The 25,514-nt window shown below is 36.8% G+C and overlaps 1 protein-coding gene across 6 annotated transcripts in view; it reads right to left on the bottom strand.

The window, feature by feature from the left end:
- Nucleotides 1–25,514, bottom strand: part of CHD9 (chromodomain helicase DNA binding protein 9) — an 85,260-nt gene that overhangs the window by 56,145 nt on the left and 3,601 nt on the right. For 5 of the 6 annotated variants that reach the window (XM_083870517.1, XM_083870516.1, XM_083870513.1 and 2 more), the window contains exons 2-4: nucleotides 20,981–21,058; nucleotides 20,092–20,180; nucleotides 14,308–15,910 (exon numbers count right to left, since the gene is read on the bottom strand). In XM_083870517.1, coding sequence (XP_083726643.1) covers nucleotides 14,308–15,744 — 1,437 coding nt within the window. In that variant the 5' untranslated portion in view covers nucleotides 15,745–15,910; nucleotides 20,092–20,180; nucleotides 20,981–21,058. The remainder of the gene's footprint in view (nucleotides 1–14,307; nucleotides 15,911–20,091; nucleotides 20,181–20,980; nucleotides 21,059–25,514) is intronic. The other variant, XM_083870511.1, reaches the window with a different exon arrangement.

Here is a 25,514-nt window from a genome sequence, read left to right as displayed (position 1 = left end):
TCAAGGGAATTTGACATGCTGTCTCACAGGAGTAGAAGGTACCCTACACAAATCTCTGAATGATTTCTTAGTTCAACAGCGTAAAAGCAGTCAAGTTACCAGGCAATATCAAGAGGCAGAATCATGACAGCATCTTTCCAATACCAACTCTGCTGAGCAGGCTTTTCATAGAAAGGCATTTCCTCCAACACTTTGTTGTGGTTGCACAGGACATGTATTTGAAGACCCTCACTGGCATAACAGTCCTTCCCCCAGCAAGGACAAACCACCATCCTCAACCCTTACAGACATCAGGTTTTTTTCTCCGAGGCCTAAACCCATTTTCATTTGCACCACAACAACAAATAATTCCTTTACATCCTCTGCATATCACTACAAAGGAAGCCCCAAGGAGAAGTCAAGTTTAACACCAAAACTGCTTCTACCTCCTAGAAAACCCTCCCAAATTGTGCCTTATCTGTTCCAATAGTAAAACTTGACTTCCACTGTAAGAACACCTTTCCTACAGTAGGTACGGCCATTCACAATAGAGTAGCATTACTTTCAATTCTGTGTGTGCACAAAACCTTTCAAACTAAGTATCTGTCAGAAGTTGCACCCATTCTTGACATATTCTAGGAACTGACAGTGCTTTTCTCTGAGATTTTTAACAGGCCACACATTTGTGATTGAATTATACAAGGCACTTTATTAAAATAATGTTTTTCACTTGTGGATCCACTGACCACTTACATTAGCTACCACTAAAAGCTAAATTATGGCCCTAAGGAGTCTAACAACAGAAAGCTAAGGTTTACATCTGCGATGCCTTGAGTGATTCACTCCTACTGGTAGCAGTACACACCTGCAGGATGATGCTCAGACCAAGTACTGTCTGCCTTGAGAGCCTAACAAGTTCTTGACAGTCTGCCTCAGGAAATCAATACGACCTTGACATCAACTGCACTAAAAGCAGCTAAAATTAGCCACCTGGAAACTTGATCTTCATGCATTACTACATCACCTTTGTTCATGTTTATTACCTAAACAAGGCATCTCTCTGTGCATGTCAACTCACCAAAACAGTATTAATATCAGAACCATACCACAAATAAATAAATTGCATGGCTTACAATAATCAATAGTTTGGGGACTTCATCCAAATTAGCTTCTCATTTTTTCACATTATAATCACATGAAAATTTAAAAACTGCAGTTGCTTTTAACTCACTACAGCAAAAAATCTTAAAGGTATATCCATTCATCATTTGAATTATAAAATTGTATTTAGGAATGTGACTTTAAAACCCCCCAAAGCACAAACTCAACCTAGTGACTTTTGAATTCCATACTAGCACTCTGAATTTCTTTCCTCTAGAATAGTCTGCAAAAAATAAGTCCTCTAGTGACTTTTAATGGTGGATTTGTAATTAAAAAGTTTATTAAACCCAAAATCTCACAGCCTTGACAGAGTCCATCTGTAGAAGATTACTTGCAATATCCATGTGTGTCACCCCATGTGCATGCAGAAAGGCATCTCCTTTACTGCATGGCAATCCCAGCAAGATTGTAGCTTTCTTTAGACAGTAAACTGAAATCAGGCTACTTCTGCACAACTAATGGGAAGATCACCTAAATATACAAGTTTCTTTTCTCCAGAGTCAACTCCCTCCAGAGTTCCTTCTGAACTGCATTTCATTTTCCTGTTCAACAGTTGCCCCACACCATCTGCTGGGATTGCTTCACAAAGCCAAGAGCACAGGCAAATGAAGATCTGTGGGGTTCTATCATTTTTCCATTCTCTTTGGTGCATATATGGAATTATTTAGAGAGCCGATGAAGTATTCCAAATTTTGGTTCTTTCAATATGCTCATAATAGACTTCCTTCTTTTTCTAGCTTATTATAACTGCTAATGAAAGTCTCAGTGTTTAATGGATACAGAATTTCAAGACACACATTTATGAAACCTAACCCAAATTAAAACAGACATGCTACAGATAGATTAAAAAAAATACCAGGTGAGTCTGTTTTTTTCATCTTCCATATTTGTTATCTATAATGTTGGTAAATGAATGGGTAACAATTACAGCACTGTGGCCAGACAACAATTTTTATCTGTGTAACAGTCACTTCAGAACATGCATCTGTGATTTGGGATGTAAATGTGGTTTATGCCTCACCAAGCATTTAGCACCATGCTTACAACCAAATTTTAAATTTCTGTGGAAATGAAAACACTAATGGAAAGGTCAACAACCTTAAGCTAGTCATGTTTCTAAGATGAAACATGCACCTGTTGGCACATCACATTGTCCCAACACATGGTGTTGTTTCACATCTCAGTGCTACAGAACCCAGTAATAATATCACTAATCATGTTTTGCCACTAATATAGTGAAAATACCATAGTTCTCATTAGTAGGAGCTTCTTAACCAGTGACCTGCCTTATCATTCATGTAGGGAAGATCAAGCCATGTCCATGTAAGCAGCTGCTAAACAGAGGCAGCAACAGAAGTTACAGAATGAGTCTCCAGCACACATTTTGCTTCTATTTGGAAGAGATTGTTTGAAGAAAGTATTTTGGGGCTCAGTGCCAACTATAGTTAGAATCTTTTTCTGAATATCTAGTAGTGGTATGAAAACTGTGTGTAATTTGCACAGTAACTCTTAAAGGGGGCACTATGTAATGGTGCACACTAAAGTGCCAGGAAATTAAAGAAATTGAGAACTTCATCCCACTTGCTCTGCCAAGCTGCTGCATTTAATGTGTTCCAGTTTTCAGTGGCTTGGTGTTGTGTGCCCATCATGTACCCACTTCTCTTGGGTTCCAGTCTGTAATGTCAGAGCTATTTGAAAAATGGGAGACAATGCCAAAAAAACCCACTGTCTCAGCAAAACTTCTCAGTGCTCTTTTTCCCATGCGGGGCCAGAACGCCCAGAACTTGCATTGTCTGGGCCTGATGCAGGACAGAGCTCATGGTGCACTATGGCAGCATCACTGCACTTACATGAGAACACCATGGGCTCCTGTCTATGGAAAAAATCTTGTTATCATATCCAAGGCACCAACATTGAGTTACTGGGCTCAGACCAAATTCACAGTCATGCCATACTTCTACCTCTACTTTTAGATTTTCTTCTTTAATGTAAGGGTCAAAATGGTCCAGCAAAAAACTTCCGTTTTTTTCTTGCATTCTTGCCTAATCTTAACATTACAAATTTTGCAATTACTTGACTCCTTAAAAAACAGGGATGACTAAACTCTCTACTCTATAATAGGCAATTCAGGTTTCAGTTCACTGTTTAAAACAAGTCTTATGTGGGCATCTGGAAAAAAAATCTGTAAAATACTTCACCAAATAGTTATGGACAAGAAAAATCAAACAGATATTTCTGTTTTAAAAAGAGTAGTTATTAGAGTTTAAAATCCCCAGGTAAAGCTCTCATTAGGGTTCAAAATCCCCAGGTAAAGCTCTAAAATATATTGACCCACTGAAATCTAACATCATCCAACACCTTCTTGGACGGTACAGATAAGATTTTGCTTCTGGAACACATGCACATACATATGCCTGATTTTACAATTGGAGAAGTTCATTTAACACATAAAGCCACATAGCTTCTATTCCCAGCTTCTTTTTTAAATTACCTTTTAAACTGCAGCAAAACATAACATTAGTTGAAACTGCTCTAATTTAAGGTGACAAAAATCCTTTTACACGATGATTTCAAGGTAAAATAATGAAGAATTGACTGCAGAAGTCTTCAGAACGAAAAAAAAAATTGCAACAAACTCAAAATTAAATGGAATTTTCACAAGTTGCCACTTACCCCCCCCCATGTTCTATATGGCCACCACTTTTGTGTGCCACTGAGAAAGTTATTTTCTCGTGGTTTTTTTTTTTTTTCTTACCAACCAGAGAAGAAGACCAGAACACAAAAACCTACCCAAACTACCTTCAAAAGAGCATCACATGAAGAGCTTTCTTTCCCCTTAATCCCAATATCCAAGGTAGCTTCAGCATGTGACCCAATCATACTAAAAACCGGCACAACATTAATCTCTGAGCAAGAAAAAGCAATAGGACATTAATGGCTGTTGGTATTAATGGCCTTAATGGCCATCAAGATTTCAGTTACAGTGTTCCCTCTACATCTCTCATGGAAGTGGCTGTGTAAGAACACATTTTTATGATTGAAACAAAACCCACTTTCATCCTCAGGAAGTTTACTGCTGTCAGTATTTCCTTCCACTGTCCCCCAGTTCTCCCACTCTCAAGTTGTTATCAGCCCAGATTCAGAAGACATTCCAGATGTGAAGGGCTGTAAACTGCACAACCCTCCATGATCTATTCTTGGTACTCTTCTGCTACTTGGAGGAATCACTGAACCTGCTGAAGGGATGAAAGAAAGGGCAAGTGGGCAACAACTCCTCAGAACCAGCAGGAAGCTGCCCACCTTTTGTCTCAGTGCCTCACTTCTGCAAATACCTACAAAAAGGGAAGTCAGGCCAGATCAGAGAAACAACCACACATTGAACAAAACACAGAGGTAGTTTTTCTTCCACAGCATGCTTTAACAGCCTAATTTACCAATTTCTGCTCCCATTTTATAACACATTAAATGCAATGGTAAAAACCAATTCAATTAGAAAGTAAGTGAACCAGCTTATTCCAAGTATAAAGGTTACTAGAAAAATATGCTGCAATGGATCATTGTCTTGGTCAGTCCCCAGGAAATGATCCTATGATCATATTGGCAGCCTTCTTTTTAATTTTTCCTTTTTTTTGAAGTATGCATTTTCAGTGCTTGTTTGTAGCAAAACAATGAAGTATTGTTGACAAGATGACAGATGTGAAAAATAGGTATCATTGGATTAAGAGGAAAATACCAATCATGAAAAATCTTTAAATCAAAACAGATTGCATATTCAGAAAGGCTAGCATGTAACATCTCTCCCTACAGTAATTTTATTCCCTAGAAGCAGTTAAGTTTAAAAGTTTACCTAATCTTTGAACGTGGCTTTTTTTTTTTTTTTTTTTGTAATATTACTTGGTACCTTACAGAATATCCAAAATGTTTTCAACATTCATAATTTCAGAGAGACTAAAAAAAAACCAGCACTTAATGCTAAACCCAGCACTTAATACTAAAATATATATGACAGAAATTGGGAAAATTATTTTTAACATCAACAGCTGGGGAGTCACTAATATCAGTACTGACTGCACAGCATATTTCCATTTAAATCAAAGAGGGGGCATATTTCCTCCACTTCAATTCAAAACAACTTACATAGTTTTTGTTTCAGCTTCAATGAACTACTTTAGCAGCTTTATATGCCAGAATCTTCAGTTCAAAGGAGGCCTTTAGCATATATGCTAACCTAATGAAACTACTTTCCTTGAATCCAGTTTTCTCTATTAAATATTCATGAACAAAATTCTTCCCCTTAGTTAAGGAGTAAAACAAGATGCCTAAAGAAAAGGAATTTATCAGGAAGAGTGATGTTTCAAAATTAAGAAGTCCCAAGTCAGAGGCTACTACTGGGGAACAACAGTTTGATTTCAGGCAAATGAAACCCAAAAAGCAAAACAACCAAACTATTTCTTCCGCCAAAAGCCTCCTATAGAATTTCTAGAGAAAGAGCATAGCATCCAAGAGCTTCATAGTAATAACCATAAAATAAATTTTGGTAGGAATCAAACAGAAAAAGCTGGGGCGGGGTGGTGTATGGAAACATTGCAAGACAGGTTTTGAAAAATTACTGCTATGGTTGTATTTCTAACCTCAACTGAGTCTAACTGCTAGCAAAAGTGTCAAGACTAGACCCACTGTAAAGGCCAAGAAAAGAGAAATTCTTATCTTTAACAGATCTGAAGTCAGCAGAAATTGTCACCAACACAGAGCAGAGTGACAGTGTGGTTAGTGACCACAGTGTGCTGCCAAGGGCATCCCCAAGCACCATCATGAGCAGGAGCCCCTCTGTATCTCTGTCCCCAACGAGCAAGGCTGGGTCACCCCTTCTGAAATCTAAAATCCCTCAAAGCCTGAACACATTTGCAATGAAACCACATGAAGTCAGAAAGCACACTGGGCTGGCACCAGCAAACACATCTCTCGTGTGGTGTCGGGAGTTGATCAGATTTCAAACACTACATGATTGCACGTCAAAGAATCCTCCAAAGGATGATATAAATAGGAGCTACAATACAGACACATCAAAATAAATTTGCCTAATCTCTTTTAAAAATTGTTCTTACTGAACTCAAAGACAGTAAGACACATGTCTGGTTTTGTCACTCAGATGTTCCTTAAATAATTTACCTGCCTTCCCTGTGACAGCCTGGGTTCTCTAACAGCTGGTTTCTGCTTTTAAGAGTTCCAAGGACCAAAATTCCTGCTACAACAAAGTTTACACATCAGGCTGAGCCATACCTAGGCCTCATGGACAGCTGCTGAAATGACTTAAAGATAATAAACAATGCACATGTACTGCATTTTCTTACCCTTCTGAGGAATACAAACAGGTACTGGAAGCTAGAGCATGTTGCAAGTCTCAAAAAGCACAAGAGCTAAAATACTATTTTGTGAATTTGCTTAAAATACTATTAAAGAAATCTCTGTATTGTTTTGCTCATTAAAAAAATAAGGTACAGTGAAACAGTTCCTTTTAATATTACTTAAGATTATTATTTAAAACCTATCAGTAGATTATTGTTCTGAAACAATGTTTCAAACACCAAGAAAATACACACAAATCTCAGAACCACGGTATTTGCAATGGCTTCTTGAACACTAAGGCTAACTTATCTTTTCTTTCCAAGCTATAAACTAAAACTAAATTGTGAGGTCATGAATATTTCTTAATAGAGGCCTTCCTGTCAATGTATGAAACTAATTCTGGTTTGCAGTTCAATATGCTGCTCAACAGGCATTAGGTACACATGTATGATATGCTACTAACTTTGAAATTATTTTCAAATATGGGCTAACTCCTGAGCAGGCAGTATGTAAAAGATGGAAACAATTTCAGGAGATAAAAATTAAAATGCTTGCCTTCACAGTAAAATATCAAGAGAACAAAAAACTCAAGTAAGTACAAATACAAGCCAAATAATCCACACAAAAGAAAACCTGCCACATTTATGAAAGAAAAATCAATCTCTGGTGCAAATTATACAGCTTTCAAAAATGTCATCTTTTCTAGCCTAAAGCTACATTCCTAGCTTCATTTATCATGCTTACTGAAATCAGCATTAGAATTCTCAGTCTCATCATCCTAAGAAACCCACTAATTTATATTTATTAGCCTTAAGAGTTCCCAAATTCAATGCACTCAACACCTGATGATAAACACACTCTTAGAAATCTGTGTAACCAGGAAATTGAGCAAATTTTTTTAAACTGATAATAAACAAAGAAAACAATACCTCTCCAGATGTAGGAGGCTGTTAGGAAGACAAAGTGTTGAAAATTATTTTGATCTATCTGTATATTTAGAAATAACATAATAGCTAAAAGAAACTGCAAAACCGGAGTGCACAAAACATGCAGACATCTGGACAAAAGCCATGTGAATTCCAAATGTATCAGATTCCCTGGCTTCAAAACCACACTACTGGTTAACATCTTTACAAGTTCTGCTGCTCTTTCAGTAATTACACTTCACTCACACTTCATAAAGTGTTGATTTTCTACAAAATGTCTCAAGATAAAATGCTGCTCTGGAAGTTTTACAGGCAGTGTATGTTCGAAGCCACTCAAAAATGCAGAGTGTAGATAAGAGTGTGAGTTAAAGCAGGTTAGTGGTTACTGGAGCCAATGGACAGTCCCACAGCAAGTCCATTTGCACACTCTTTGTATTTAAGGCTGCAGGCCCACACACATTTTGCCTGTACTGCAGAAAATATTGCTTCCCACTCACTCTCTCAAAGGATCACGGAATGGCTGAGGTGGGAAGGGACCTCTGGAGATCATGTAGTTCAACCCCCTATGACAGGCTGCAAAAGATGTGTCCATAGAGTTCTTGAACAGAAGGAGACTCCAGAACCTCTCTGGGCAGCCTGTTCCAGAGCTTTGTCACCCCCACAGTAAAGCAGTTTTTCTTCATATTTAGATGGAAGCTCCTGTGTTTCAGTTTGTGCTCCTGTCCTGTCACAGCACCACTGGAATGAGCCTGGCCCCTGCTCTTGACACCTTCAGGAGTTTGTGTGCACTGACAAGCTCAGCTCTGTGTTAGGGAACATGATCCTCTGCAACTGAGAGAACTAAAGCAGGAACGATTCTGGAAAAACATCCTTCACAGAAGTGCAAAGTTTCTTTGTACCACAAGGACTTTCCCAGTTCAGTTCATAGCCCAAAGGCTGCATTAACACAAGACAAAATGAACGAATAGGAGCCTTTTTCTTAAACTGCTTTTTCCCTGATAATTTATTATAGTTTAGGCACATATTGAACTACAGCTTTAACAGCCTATAGAATGGGTTGTTGTCTTTAAAAGACAATTTAATATGGATTTTGTTTTCTCTTTTCTCTGTAATTAGATACCACTTCTTCCACACACTAAGACTGCACAATTACATCTGTACTCTCACATTAATGAATTGCTTTATGTTTTTCAGTGTTAACAAGACACCTATTTCCAAATATTTATTTAGATTATTCAACCACACTTACCCTGCATTATCATTAAAAAAACATATCAATTAAACTTATTTTTATCAACTAGTCTCACCTTGCTATTTTACTCCTGCAATTTGACCCAACCAGAAGCCTCATTCCTATGCTTGCCATCTGTTAACTGCTTTTTACAAAAATGCTGCTCTTTTGGCACATTTCAGAGACAATTATAGTAGTTATTTAATGAGTGTGCAATTATCTCAGGAAAAAAATATTATATTATGACAATCATTAAAACAGCAAGTGTTTAATTTTAAAGAGGAAACCTACACAAAGAATTGGACAGCCTAATTATTTGACAAGTGATGAAGGTTGAGAGAGACCTTCTCAATAAAGGTTTAAGAAAAGCATTCATGATAGCAAAAAGATCCAAGAAATTGTGAAAAAAAGTAATTCTTCTCAACAGAAGCCACTAAGAAACTCATAAAGCATTTAAAACTGTAAAAGAGATATTCTGGCACATTTTCAGTGTTCTGAAAAGCCCAGAAATTTTTGTCTTTCCCTTACTACACAGTTTTCTTTTGAAAGTCAAAACAGGGGAAATGAAAATGGTGACAATAAAAATTATACTTATCAGTAAATGTGTTACAAATTTATCTTACAAACATGTGCTTTCTTTACGCAGCCTATGCAATTTGCAATTTTAAAAAATAAAATGTGTAAAAGGTTTATATAAAACATAAATAATATATACAAAAGCAAGTGCTTCATACACATTCAACTATAAATAAATCTATCAAAACATTGCTCTTTTAATGATTAATATGTTATTGGCAAAGAGCCCTAGATTAATAATGAAAACATCATATTATATACAGCTATAATTTAGAACTTCATTCCAGGAACTGCATTCCTTAGGCTCAGAGATGCTTCCTTACTCTTCTCACTAACTCTGGGCATTTGACACAGCTTTGCCATTGTTAATCCCACCTGTTTGCGCAGGTCTTTCTCAAATCACAGAAATAAAGCAAAAAACCTGCACAATATTGCACAAAGGTGGTCAGTGGAGAGATTGTTTTCATTTCTTCAGCATAGATGATAAACTTATGAGCACTGGGAATTCTGCTGCCTCACTGTGATACAGGATTTAAGTTCCTATAAGGAAGGCAAAAAATGTTCTTGAGGCACAGAAAACTAAATCCAGTGCATACAACTTGTAGAAATACTTAAAGAGAAACTTCAGATACAGATTTACATTTGCTAATATGATGTCACCCATAAAATTGACAGGAACAATATAAATACAGTGGATATGCCTAATGGGAGGTATACCAGCACTATTCAGCACTTTAGGAAGAATAATCCATGTTAGGGGTATGAAGGTTTTTTGCATGTCAAAATTACAAGGTGTGATTTGTAATGAACCCAAATGCTTACTAGAACAGACACCTAGATTTCTAATCATAGAATCATTAAAGTTGGAAAAGACTCCCCAAATCATTAAGTCCAACTTTTGACTTGATGCAAAGATGTGAGGTGATGCAAAGTAGGGCAGATTTTGAGATGTATATTTTGTTATGCTCAGTCTCACTGAATATTGCACTGCTTCCCAAGTCACATGTGTACCAGCACCATAATTTTAAAATCTTGTATTGTACCAACACTTAGGAGCCATAACCTATAAACCTACTATGCAAAATAGCCAGTCTCTTCTACAGAGCAGTTTTATATAGTATGATTAATTCCTTAATTTAAAATATTCCTTGTTACAGGGTTACTTAAAATTAAATCACACAGAATATAAGAAATACACTCTAATACTATACTATATCTATACAATACAGTGTATAAATATATATACACACAAATCCTGTATCCTTTACTTTGATCCATCTCCCGTAACTGCTTATATACCAAGTAGCTGTCTGGTCTTAGACCTCTCAGTTAGCCAAGAAAGCACACCACTGTCTGTTTCTCTCATAAGAACTTCACAGTCCACAATTGTATATACAAGTAGAACAGCAACCAGTAGCAGGATAAGAGTTTTACAAGTGGAGTAATCCAAGGGACACATGTCTACAGTGAGTTTAGAATTGTTATAAAAGTGCCATCTGAAACCACAGTCAGACATGAACAGCCTGTGACAATTCAGGACATCTCAGCAGCACATAAATCTGGACTTGGATCTGGTGAGAGTTAATTCCCTCTCTGAGGAAAAGCTCATACATGAGGTTATGCCACTCTGATACACACAACATCACCAAGCAATCATCTACAACGTTCAGACTTTGCCAAACTTTCGACAAGGGTGAGACAAATTCTTTCAAAAGATTAGTGTCATCAATTTCTATAAAAGAAGTGGTAGGACAGTTCAGGCTTGCAGGCATAAAAACACTTGCATGTTTCAAGTCAGTTTTTACACAAATTCATGAATACACTGAATTGTTGGGTAAGGTGGCAAACTTTTAGTCACAAAAAGAAAAAAAAATTATGTGATTTAAGAACTAAGACTACCACCTCATCCTATAGCACTTCATATTATTAATGAAATACTATTTTTCATCAGTATATTTTTCATTTTCATATTATTTTTAATCTCAATTCCTCTGCTTTCATGTGTGCAGCCAGAAGACATTGGAACACTTCTTACAAAATAACATACACAGTAAGACAGCTGCAATCTTCTCTAAGGACAGTTTATACTTAAGATTATCTTTCCAAAAGTTTATACTTCACATTATTTTTCAAACAGTTTATACTTCACATTATCTTTTCAACTTCCTTTTTCTTCTAAAGATGTAAAACAAGTTGAAGCCTTTTTTTATCCTTCTGAGAAGCAAATAGATTATTTAGCCTTGGAAAACCCAAACCAGTTTTAAGTGGAGTTAAAAGATCAGAAGTCTTGTATTAGTCAAAGCTAAGTCTTCAGCAGGAATCTTTAGCATTTCTCCACTTTACTTTCTGTTCTCAAACTAACTGATGAAAAATGCATGATGTAAAATTAAGGGTGCAATTTATTTACAATTCTGATCTAATTACATCAGAAAGCCTATTAGCAACATAAGATAGTCTTTTTAATTCTCCAGCATTATTACACTGAACAGATTGTATTAATTTTTAAATTAATTTCCATCAAAAGAATAACCATACAAGTACAAATGTTATGAGTATGCTTGCTCTCAAATACTGAAACAAGTATTTAATGTTCTTCCTTAATTTAAATAATCTCAGTCTAACTACAGTTAAAGATCTTTGGTTGTCTAATATTGGGTTTGTTCCAGCACCTCCACTTCATTAACTATTTCATAAAATAAAGTTATTCTTTCTAACAAAACATCAACCATTATCAAACTGAAACTGTTGGAAAAAAACTAAATTCACTAGTGTTTCCTCAATATGTACTAAAACACTGTCTCGTTTAAACATTAAAAGCTCACCTTAACTACTACATAGGAAACTTGTCAAAATCCCTTCCCAACTGACTCCTACCTAAAGCCAATCAGTTTCAGGAAGATCAAAATCCTCCTTTACCCAGCCTTTTTCCTCCCTGGTTAAACTGCACACATTTGTAAAAAGCTCTAACAGAACCAACTCATCTTGAACTTGAAATTCTAAAAAGAGATCAAAGAATAGAAGTGAGAATTACAACTAAAGCCCCTCTTAGAATTGTAGTCAGTCAAAAGACAGATCTGAAACACTTCAGTAATTGCCATACTATTCATACTACATACTCCACTGGTTTAAACAGGCTTCTACATTGTTTGCTTCTGTCAATCCCCCATCTGTACATTCCTCAACAGTTTGACAGCTACCAGTTCACAACCAGTTTCTGAAGGAAACATTAAACATCTGTCTGACCAGTAAACTCAAGGTTAGAATCCAATTTATACAATTTATTGCATACCCCGAAATAATAAAAACCAAACCAAGAAGTTTTATAACTATCTGGTTTCTGGCTGTTTCATTTCAAAGAGGAAAATCATTAAAGTTTTAAATACTGCGAAGTTGCTTTGTTTTCATACCACAATAAAAGCAAAACCAAACCCCTAAACTTTAAAAGGCTCTCCACAGATCTCAGAACTTTCCCTCTATTCCTTGTTACAAAGCAAAGCACTAAAACTGTTGTCAGTGAGATTGAAGCAAGTCTGAAAAGGTTCTGACGAATACAACACAAAAGTCACAGCATCAGAAAGTTTTATTAGACCTGCTTTGCATTCCCTGGCTTATATCCCACATGCTCCTCAAAAATGATACTAATCCCTGGGTTTCTCACCACCCTCACTTTCCTGGAATCCATTTCCTCTTCACCCTTCACCCCAAGGATGCTCAGGGAGGCCAAGAGCCTCCAGAGCCCAGTTCCCAACCCCTGGTGGTGCTCCCACGGCAGGACTGCACACACAAACTCCAACAGGATCACCTTCCCCTGCCAGCTGCTGCACCCTGTGTCTTCAGACACCTCTGACTAGAGTGGCTGCTTGGGTGCCCCCTCTTTTGTTTTCTTCGGCAGGGAAGGGAAAGAAAGGAAATGTTTATCAAAACCAACAGATTACATCTACTGCATCATTCAGTTAATCAAGCTCATCTCAATCACACTGCTGGGTATCCGTGTCCCATTAACATCACCCCACAATTTACAGAAGAAGTTTCACTGGTAGGAATTGACAATTACACGCTCCATAAACACAAGCAGAAGTTGTAATGGAGAAGCAATCTACTGAACCAAGACCAAAGATTAGGCGTGGTAAGCCCTTATCTCTACGCTAATGATCTAAAATTAACAGAGGGGAAAAGAAAAATGCTACATTATCTCCTGTATCCTACAAACTAAGTAGAAGCAAAAGTCAGTAGTTAAGATCCCTGCCTTCCCCAATTTTTTTCTGCCAGAAAGACAGCAGTCTGTATTCTCAGGCAGAGAGAATACTGGTAGCAAGAATACAGAAGTAACAGGTACTAAAACATTTTTAAAGCCGTCTGCTTTATATGTTTGATGTCAGAGTTGCTTCTGTTTTGAAATGCACAGATTGAAAATTAGAAAACAATTTTTATGTCATCTTGGCCTCCTCATGGAGGACTCGAATACTTGCAGTAGATGTGCATGTTATACTAAAACAACTGCTGAGTTTTTTGGTTTAGCCAAAAGTAACAAACTCCAACATGTACACACCTTTTTATGTTTTCTACTATTATTGATCACATCAAAAACAAGAATATAAAGTGTGTATTTTTAGGCAATGAGCATGAGCCCAAAGACATAAAACAAAGGACAGACCAACAACATAACCACTGCAATTCGTGCAAGAAATCAGCCACACAAACCTTACCAAAGGTCTTAAAAACATGTTTCTCTAAGTACTTTTCAAGACAATATGCCATTATATTCATACCAGAATCATAAACCAGTAAATTTTCTCCTCTATACTTCAGAAATACAAGCAGCAGAAGGAGCAACACCATTTTATCTGAATAACCTCATGTAGATAAGATCATAGCTTTATGCTGTGATAGGAAAACAACAGGAGAAAGCAATGTCTGCATCAACTGGTTAGGGTTCTTTTTCCCCCTAAACTAGACTTCTTCAGGGTCAAATAACAGCTCAGAGACTTCAGTTATCATGCTTTGACTCAAGCGCCAGTCAGTATTATTATTTCACCCAATCAAACAAACTAGACAGTTCAAACCCCCACTCCCCAAATCCCAGCATACCTGTCCTTGTGAGGTTGCACGACTTCTGCCTTGCAGGTGCTGATTAGAAACTGAAGAATGCCAAGGATGGCTCTGAGTTTGGGACGGCGGCCGGACGAGTTCGGATGACGGCGTCACTTGCTGTGGGCTGATGTGGTGCTCGAGGTCATGCTCTAAAACATGGCTTGTGCTATCCTGAACAAACGCAGAGTCATCGAACTGTGGCAGAAGGTCTTCCTGCAGGAGGTCATCTGGGTCAAGTCCTGTGAATGGTTCACTGTGAGGCTCCACTTGATGAAGTAAGTTGTCATCTAAAGATGTAAAACCGTTGCTTTCTATAGGGTCGGCGAAATGGCTTATCTGAGAAGCAGAACTAGTGGAAGCTGAAAAATTAATGTTCACAGGAGAGAGTTTTGAACTACTAAAGTTGCCCTGAGGATGCGCAGAATGCAACATTTGAAAAGTACTCGAATTCAAAGGTGTGTTAGGATTCAGCATGTGCTCGGTTGTTTCTTGCTTGGTCCCTGTTTGAGATGTAAAGGCATCGCTTCCAGTGAAGTCAGAGATAGAGTGTGTCTGCTGGCTAGTCGAAAGAGCTGTTGTAGGCTGAAGAAGGCTGGTAGGAGAAATATGATTATTAGAGAAGGAATACGGAGATGAAAATTGTTGACTATTACTGACAGAACATGGAGTAATAGTTGGGGACTGTCCATCAAAATTTCCTTCTTGATTCCCACAAAAATGTATTGAAGTACTTGCAGTTTGAGAAAACTGTTGAACAGACAGAGGCTGCTGTGAAGTCGATGGATTAGAAACTGAAGGTGGGTGGTTAACACTGACTCTGAGGGAAGTAGACACATTAACTTCCATGAAGTCTTTTGGCTGACTCAGAGCATCCTGCCCCGTGCTGTTCCTGCTCTGCTGTGGCCTTAGCGAGGCACACTGATGCTGTGGTTCATTAGCCTGAAATAAGGCAAAGTCATGGTGTGCTACAAAGCTTTTGTTTTGCTGCATAGACTGAGAATGTCCTTGGTGAAAAGGGGACCCATTTTGATTCGAAACAGTTGTGGCAGTTTGATGACCCCACATAGGACTACCATCAGCCACATCTGGAAACATCCCATTGGACTGGTTTTGCGGATGAACTGGCGAACAATTGAATTGAGAGTGTGGTGATAAGACATTGTCAGCTGAGCTATTAAAAGACTGATTTACTGAGTGAAGCTTCAGTGAATCATACTGATTCAGCTGATCAAACTCACTCATCTTTTGTTGATTTTGAGCATCTTGCACATGGTTCAGTGAGTCTATGTGCAAAGGTTCAAATTCTGCACCCAAATTCAATTCATCAACAAGTGAAACAGGTCCAGGTTGAACAAAGGCATCATCTGACAAACCTTCTAAGGTCTCACTAAAAAGATTGGCATCATCAAAAAAATCCATCATAGGATCAGTCATCTTGAGAGGTCTGTTCTGCTTTTGCTCTCAACTCCAAATGGAGTCAATTTTGTCTCTCTGCAGTGAACAGAAACAAATGACATCCAGTGGTCACCACCTTATCCAAGGCATGCCAACAGCCATTAGTGCTTCTGATGAAACATTTGTCTTCAGGTGTTAAAGCATCCTGAGAGGAGTGAAAGGGAAAAAAAAAGGGAAAATTTAATTTAATGACTCTAGTCATCCCTTCTTCCTCTTCCCAACACTTTTAAGGGTATTTGATACTTTGTTCATAACTTCAGCTAAACTACAAATCAAGTAATTTATTTTTGCTAGCAGGGTTTATACTTTTTGTCCCTTATAAAAATATGTTTTAAATGTAATGGTTTCATTTGTTTTACTCCCTGAAAGCACAGGATCCAGGTAGAAGGTCTGGCATGGGTTATAACATTGCTAATATAGTGATATCTCATCCTAGTTTATCTCAACACAAAGGATAAGTCAGGAGAGAGCTACTTTAGCTCTCTTTAGCTTTTTCAGAAGAAAACCAATTCAAATTAAGTACAAGGGAAAAAATCTGTAGACACAGAACAAATGTAATTCAAAAAACCCCACCTGAGGAAAGATAAGATGGAAATTATGGTAGCCATGGGTAAAATGTTATGTTCCAGGCAATCAAGGACTACTGATAAAAATCTCAAATTTGAAGCCTGTATCAGTAAGTTTACACACTGAGTCTGATCAATTTCTGCTAACTGGAAAAAACAGAGGGGAAAAAAAGAGATATTTCTTCTATCTTTAGCAATATAGATACCAAGGATACAATCATTAACTAGTATACATGCGCTTAACTACAGAAGCCTAGAACTACTCAACAGGACTAAAAGAACCCTGTATTAAAATTTGTGTACACCAGACAATCTCTTCATGTTTTACTGACAGTGTCCCTTTACAGTAAGGAAATGGACAAAAGCTTGCACAACAGCTGGAATTACTGCAGCACACACAGAGCTGTTCTCACAGAAATTTACTTCTTGGCTCAAAAACCAAGAAACACTTTCCATCTTCGTTTTTCCTACTTCCTCTCAGTATAAGGAAAACAAAAGAGGAAAGAATGAACAAATAATATGAACTCTCCTTCTAAAATATAAAGGTTTTATAACACAAATAAATCCTAGCAGGTATAAATAGGAAATATAACCTGAAGATTCCCCTAAAGGATTGAAGCAAGTTGGATAGCACAGATGAATTTCCAAACTGAGAAACCTGAAGGCTAGATACACGAGAAACCTCTCCCAGCTAATTAGACCAACATTAATTTATTATGAAGAAAGCTTCTATGTAAAGTGGAGATTGTGAAGTGACAAAAAAAAAAAAAAAAAAAAAAAAAAAAAAAAAAAAAACACAAAACCACACCAAAATGACCCCACCAACCACCCAAACCTCTTTTAGAAAGAATACTACTATAGATAGCCTGAACACAAGTCTGTTGCAAAGATAATTTGGGTTTTGACCAGGGAAGTACTTCTGCCCATAATTTTCAAGGAAACTTCATGTCTGTCGTATATCAGAAGAAAAGGAAAACAAGATCTGTTTTATGGAATACATCAAAAAAACTGAACTCATACAAACACATAAGGAAATCAAATTTCACTCTGAAAACATGAAGTGGGGGTAGCAGTAAAGGAATATAATAAAAATTCTGATGTATTTTATTTCATTCTGTATTTATTTCATGGCTTTTTTGACTTCTTTTGCTGAAGTGACAACAGAAAACAAGCTACTCTAGTTATAAACAAGTAAATCAGGTGGAGCTTAAGCACATTACCATGATATCTGCACTTTCAGACTCTTGATACACGAGGTAGCACTGCTCCACATGACTGATGTGTGACAGTACCAAAAATAAGAGAAATCAGTAACTTTGGTGGCCATTTTTCCCAAAAGAAGTTGAAACTATGGCTATTCAGAAAAATAACAGAAGCCATCTCGGAGAAGCTAGGGACAAGTTAACAACCACAAGGAATTAAGTAATAAAAGCATGACATAACAGAAATCCAGACTATGGGAAAAGGACACAGAGAGTTCATAGTTAAGAGTTTTACATTACATGTTTGCAAAGGGTTTAGTTTTGGGGAGTTTTTAGGGAAGCAATGCAACCAGGCATAACAAACAAGAAGTCTGCTAGAGACTGAAAAAATCACTGTATTCGCTAAAGTCTATGTAACATGCAACAGCATGACAGCTTTGTGGCTTGCTGTGATTTGCCCATCTATTAGCAGATGGAATACTGTGTCAAAAGAGGGGCATGGTAAAACCCAGACACTCAAAAACCTGATCATTTCTGCACAATATTTAGAAATGAGACATTCCCAATATTAAAAGACAATTACAGTATCATTACTTGTCAGATTTGAACTAAAGCTTTAGCCAAGTTCAAAGAGCTGAGTTAATTAAATAACACAGAAGTTACTTCCTGCTGATGCGTCAATATAAATGATATTCTATTGTAGATTTAAAGATCAATGTACATGTTAAATTTAAAAGGCACAGAGGGACATAATTTCCTCAAAATCCCAGTCATACAGAAGACTAAAGAAGAAGATTTAGTAGACATAAACTCTTTTATTCCCTAATGGAAAGGACTGTTTGTACTAGAGTGCCATGGTATCTGTAACTAAGTATGGATTGAAAAGATTTTCTTATCACTAAAATTTGGATGAAGCTTGGTTGGGTAGCCTGGTTGGGTAACCCAAATAAAAACCCATACACCCAATTGTATCTATACATATGCATTATTTTAGATTAAAATTACTTTTCATTGGTATGCATTTCTAATTATCTCTAATTATATTTCCCATTAGTAAAATCCTACCCTCAACATACTGGTTTTGTTTAGAATTCTCTTTCTGCTACAGAGTTCACAGACATCATGTTAAAATACTCAAAAGATCACTCAAGTATCTTGAATTTTAATATGAAGATTATGAAGATTTGAAACATATGGGCTTAAACACTAAATTCTCAGAACTGAGTTCCAGTCCATGGCTTCAGTTCCAGCTCCAAGTAAGAGCAAAGAACTGGAGCACAGTGGCCTGTGTGTGCTTGTCAGAGTCATCACAGCAGCCTGTTCCCATTCCTACACTGATCCTGCTTGCACCTAACATCCCATGGAACTGCTTCCCTTCCTCTACTCCCCAGACATGCACAAACTCCCTCCCTCAACCTCTCCTCGTTTCATGCAAGTAGCCTCTGGGAAATAAATATAACAAATGTAAATAAGAAAAAAAGAGGCTATATTAGCGGCTATCTATTTTTTAAGGTTGTTTATGGAATTTCAAGTGAGCCAACAATACAAAAAACATTTTACTTGGGAAGAAAATCCATCCTCTAATGCAACTGAAGGCAAATTTCTACCATTTTGAACCATGTCTACCTTCACTATGAATAGGACAACTTCCTTAATGAGAACAGCTTTGCTTAAGCTGAATAGAGCAAAACCAGCCCAATGAGAAAGTATTTCACACAACTCTGTATAAAACAACATGGTATCAAAAAGCCCCACAGCAATGCTTAAGCTACTTACTGTACTTCATTAAGCGATTCATGTTAACATTATTTTTTAACTCCAGGTGAATTTATGAAGCCTCAAAATGATATTTCAGCAAACTGTACTTAATATAGAGAGAGAAGATATAAAACCAAATTCTGTAATGTATGAAGTAAACATAGCTTACACTTAACTGTTTTCTTCAGAGACATACAAAAATTAAAAATACCAGTAGCTTTTTGAAAAAAATGCTATTATCTTGAGAGTCTTTTGTGGTTGTTTTTTTTTTTTCCCTATTGTTTTGAAGTGCAGGTGTGTGTAATACCACAAAGTTTCTACAGACTAAGTAAGGTTTATGCTATTGAGAAGTGTTGTTTGTTTTGATTGCACAAAATTCAGACCCTTTGCTTTGGTTGCATTCCAAGTTAGAATCACTTTCTTTCCAAAAGTCCAAATTCAAAATATGTATACCAAGATGCACAGTTAAAGCCCATAGAACTGTATACATATTAGAAAATGACTCACAAATCACAGACCAATTTTTAAATTCTTTACCTATATACCACTGTTTCTCTGTCTGCAATACTAAGAGTTAGTGATTTAATTAAAACATTAATATTTAGACATATGAATTCCAAAGTTTAGTTATTACCTTGGATCAAAATTAAGAGCTATCACAGGCACCTAATGAACCTTATACTGTAAAAGTTCCTGATAAACCTTTAAGACAAAAATAAGCTGCTGAAATCTTCTAAATTAAAAATGTATCACAAGATAATTAAGAAAATTGGCCCAAGTCAAAATAAAAATATTCTTACCCATGAATATAGAACACATCTCTTTAATGAAGAATTAAGAAGTTCAGAGATGTGTTTTAGATCCAGATGGATACCTCATCATCAGAGACCTGAAAATGAAGCATGTTAAACAAGTCATACAATTACCAACTTCAGGAGTGTACATTCAAATGCAATACCTGAAACTCAAAAGCTCACTAGATACCACAGAACAAGAACACCAGAATTAATAGACAATCACTAGCAGCTGTGAGATTGTAAGTGTCTGGTAAATAGGTACATATTCATTTTGTAGGACTACTAAAAATAACCCAAATCTACAAACCCCTTAGGATGAAGGGCAGTTTGTGCCACAAAACCAAAAGGTTTAGGCTAACTTTAAGACAGGATGTAAATGCTCAAAACCAACAACAGCAAAAAGAAAAGTTTTAAACCTGTCAGAGAAACCCTGTACATGTCTTTTAACAGCAGTGAGCTGTTCCACACTGACAGTGGACTTCGATGGGAACTGACAGTGCCTTTCAGGCAGAGAGTACCTGCATGACAGTTCTATCCTGTTTCTTGCCTTGGTAGCTGGGAGAGGAGCTCAATTTCAAGAGTTTTTTTTTTTTAATCTGAAAGAGGCTACAAAACATTACAAAGTTTAAGGGAAAAATGTGTATGATGGTGTTCTAGGGCCACTGTGTAAAAGCCTCAAAGCACACACAAAAAAAATTGAAAACTTGCAAGCAAGTCATTTATTCTACCTGAGAGTTCAACAGTAAAAAAAGAAACCTAATTCACCTGTAACTACCATATAAGACAAACACTATCTTAAGTTCTTGGCTATCTAAAACAGTTGTGTATCCTTCCTCAACTGGACTGTTCTTGAACCCTCAAAATAAAGAGAAAAAAAAGAGATGTTTCTTACTCTTTAGAACAGTGTCCACTTGCTTGAACAGCTTCCAATACGGAGACAATTTTGAAATACTTAAAAGTTTGAAAAGTCCTACATTGAAAGGAAGAAAAAAAAACCATATGTAACTAGATATACATTTACCAGGTCTTCAGTACCGTATACTAAATTTGAAATATAAAAAATACTTCTGACAGCAGAAGATTCACTAATAATTAGATGAAGTGCCAAAGAGAAATCCACACAAAAGGAACATAGAGCTTTTATAAGCTCCAAAATAGGATCTATCTCCACATATTCTCACATAAGCTATACTGCATGTGAACTTTTAAACACACATATATACATACATATGTATCTCTAAGTGTAATATGTTAAAAAATTATTTGGGAGAAGGTCCTAATGCTTGCTTTTAAATCTTGAATTGGTACAATTAACTGATATAAAATACAAGTTATACTTTACTAATCAGAACCAGAACTACATTTGTTTTAAGCATGCCCAGATCCATACTGAACCACCTTACAAAGTTCTAAACAAAATCTTTCACAGTCCAACTAATATTGTGTATTCCTAAGATACTGAAAATATACATTTCCCTAAGTGCACACATTTTCCTTGGGTTTCTGAATTTCTAAAGCATTACTCTTCCTAAGAAAAAAAAAAAAAAGAAGCCAACAACAGTATTTTGGCAATTTCTCTAAATATCTGCAGGAGGTGTCAGAGGATGGACCAGGCTCTGCCCCTGGTGCCCAGCAGTGGGACAGGAGGAAGGGGCAGGAGCTGATGCCCAGCAAGTTCCACCTGGACCTGAGCAAGGACTTCTCTGCTGTGCAGAGCCCGAGCACTGAACAGACCCGCCAGAGGCTGTGGAGTCTCCCTCACTGGGGTATTCCAGAACTGGCTGGACACAACCCTGTGTCCTGGGTAATTCTCCTTGAGCGAGGAGGTTGGACCAGCTGATCCACTGTGGTCCCTTCCAACCTGACCCATTCTGTGAGTCTGATTCTTATTCTGGACACTAAACCACAGATTTTTATATGCATTTTCTAATAGGAAACCAACAATTCTACACAAATTTCTGTTTTCTAAAACATCATGTAAAATGTAATAAAACAGTTTTGTTTAGCACAACATCTTTGTGTGCTTTTATCTCTTCAGTCTTGGCAAATACCTTTAGAAAATTTAACAGCATCAGTTGAAGACATTATTATTTGCAACTACCTTCTTCACCTTTCTGCCAAAGGTTATTGCCCTCAAAGCACACCTGCAGAACAAAACGTGTAGGTGTGCATTTGCTGCTTCAGCATACGGTCTCTCAATTTAGCTTTAACCCTTCCTCTTGTTTGTTTATCAAACCTATTAGACTTTGCATTAAAACGGCAGAAGTGTATATATACCTTCTATTTTAACATCCACAGCATGAAAATGACAATTGCAATAAAGGGACAATAATAATACAGAGAATGATGACATGTTAATCTGTTGCTATTGATAGAAATCTAGAGATACCAGGAGTCTGGAATACCTTATTGCAAAGAACAGTTTATTTTAGTGAAAATAGCTGTTAAGAAGTTAATGCATTTGGCCATGAGAGTACTGAAGGAATCCATATTAGTAACCAGTACTGCTCTTGAAATATTGCAATTTTGTTTCTCTGAAGTGTACCTGTGGAAATTTTCATAAATTTCAGGATTTCAGTGATTTTTTTTTCCTTCTACTTCTAATACTGATAATGAAAACCTCCCATGTTTTGTTCTTCAGATTTAAGTACTGCTACACCCAACTTTTTTCCTTTTTAGTGTATCTGTACAAATTACAAATCTCTCTTTTGGAAGTTTAGTTGTTAAAAGAGAGTAACATACTCAGTGTAATGTATTTATAGTTTGCAGTTTACTTCTGATCACTAGAAAGAATTACACAAACTTCCTTGTAAGTTTAAAAAGTAAATCCTCTGGTGCCGCTGAGATTTCACATGTAAACATTACAAGCTTCCTATTGTTTTGTCATCAATTTCAGTGTTACATCTCAAGTTAGACCTACAAAATATGTTTCTGAATTCTGGTTCTTTTCCTCAGGAACATTTAGGCTGTTTTAAGATTTAGAGAAACATTTGCATTAAAAATCATAAAAAAAACCTTTTTATTTTCACATGTGACCTAACCCAAGATTTTGTTACAAAACATCTGAGACAGAAGACTTCAGAGCACAAATAAGTCTCATGTTCTGATAAGCATCTCTGCAAACTACTGCAAGTTTATAACCTGGAAGTACCAACTAGAACAGTGCAAAGGATCTGTTTTACAGATGCCTATGGATCCTGATTGATGAGTACAGGCAGCTGTGAAGGCTTGACATTGACAGAAATCTGCATTTGGGAAAAAAAAAAAGAGCACAATTTTAAGTCTTGACACTGCCAGATTAGGATATGCCAATACTTTACTGAACAAACCAGGTTCAGCCATCCCACTCCACACTACATTTACTGGCATAAGGAGTTTCATCTGTATCACAGGCCTGCCCCATGCAGAGGGAGGCTGTGTACAAGTTTTCTGTTGTTTTGTTATTTGGGGTTTTTTTAAAAAGTATTTCTAAGGAGATTTGATATGAAAGTTTCCTAAAAGAGTTCCTCCTAGGCACATGTTAAGCAAGAGACTCTGAGTTCACAATTTGTTCAGTATACTGTTCTTAAATTAGGAAATCAATTGCAACTAATAACTCAAGCAAAACATCATTCCTTATCTTGTCTCATGGTTTCCAGCATAGTCAGGACATGTTCCTGAATTCTCCTGCAACAGAAAGAGACTCCAGACAACTTTTCCTGTGACACCAATACTCTGTCACAAGAGTCTGACAGTCAGAATGAACTTTTAAGAAACTTCCCCAGTTAAATGGGACAATACTCATCTCCTTGTCAAGAGTATTTATGAATTGATTCTTATAAACTTACCTAAAAACTCGTCTCTGAAGCTAAATTTAGATTTAGCTTCTGAAAAACAGCAAAGAAATACTTTGAAGAACTACATGCTGAAACCAGCAACATCACATTATATGGACTCAAGCCCACTGTCTTACCTAACACTGTTTCTCATGTAGGTGGAAGCCACAACTACAGTAGCTTTACTACAGGGTAATTGAAAACACAAATATATTGTATTGAATTCTCAGATTCCCGATAACATATGGAATATCAGATGGGCAGACTTTCATGGCATTACACCAATGAAGTCTTTCTGACGCTTAAAAGTTTCTTCACTAGGGTGTTAAGTATCAAATGTAATAAAACCATTTCTCTTCAAAAGCCATTTACAGAACAGATTTTGGAGGAATTCCTGAATTTTAGTGACCAACATAAAAGAGTGAACAAACCTTTTAATACTGCTCACGCAGCACAAGGGAAAGTGCCCAAGAAAACATTGCAGATGGAAACAATTTGGTAACCAGTTACATTTTCTAATATGACTCAGATAAAGAACAAAGTCAAAATTACTATTTGTCTCCAAAAAAAGGATGGGAACATTTTTCCATCTTCCTGCAAATTCTAACTGTTGACTTAAGATTAAAACAAAAATATATCACTTACAAAGAGAAAGATGCATGTACACTGTCAGCCTAAAGACATTAATATTTGGCAGTGCCTGGATAGTCTGTATGAATGAAGTTGAATATTTCAACACATCTGCTCACTGACAGATGCCATATCTTACCAATGAATTTCTGCTGAATTCTGACTTTTAAAAAAAATGCTTCCTACCTTGTAATATTTTTCTTGCAGCTTAGAAAGTGAATGTAATGTAAAGTCAGCATTGAAGGTGGAACTTGGATCCAAGGTGCATCCAGAAGTAGTCTTTTACTTGATCACTAAAGCTCACTCTAAGAGGTAGCAGAGTATATGTCTGAATTCTATTAAATACACATTTTGAAAGTACTCTTAAGGTCCTCATGTTTCTGAAGTCAAGATAAATCTTATGCACACTGTTAAAAATATTTAGAATTGGTCTTCTGCAAGTTTTCAACACTGCAGTTACTCAAAGACATAGTCATTGCAAACCACATTATACTTTTTTCTTGTAACACTTCTAGGAAAAAATACTGCTTAAAAACGATCTCTCCTCCCTGCACTGCTGTAAATAAGAAAGTTGTGTGTTCAGCTCACTCTCACATTTATGAACTGGTCAGATTAAATATGGGAATCTTGCTGCTCCTTCAGCCAAAGCAAAAGCTGCAAATACTTTCCAGTTGCTGTTTCATCAGCAAAATAATCACTTCTTAGCATGACAATTTCTTTTGCTGAAGGAGAAAGTGAACACTTCAACAATATAATAATGCTAACTATCAATTCTTGAAGGTCTGACTGAATAAACAGCTGGTTTCTCCATCACCCATTCCCGTGTACTCGGATGCTCCACATTCCTGAGGCCCCACTTCTGACTACAGGAAGAGCATTGGGAAATAGAATGGGAACCTGAGTAAGTGTGAGATATCAAAGTCTTCATTAAACTCACATCTCCATGGCTTGATAGGGCTGAGATCATTAAAAGGGCAACTC

The sequence above is a fragment of the Zosterops lateralis genome (assembly GCF_965231275.1).
Source record: "Zosterops lateralis genome assembly, chromosome: 12".
In the NCBI taxonomy this organism is placed as follows: Eukaryota; Metazoa; Chordata; class Aves; order Passeriformes; family Zosteropidae; genus Zosterops; species Zosterops lateralis.
Note: the sequence above shows the minus strand (reverse complement) of the source record. Positions and strands in the feature narration are given on the sequence as shown.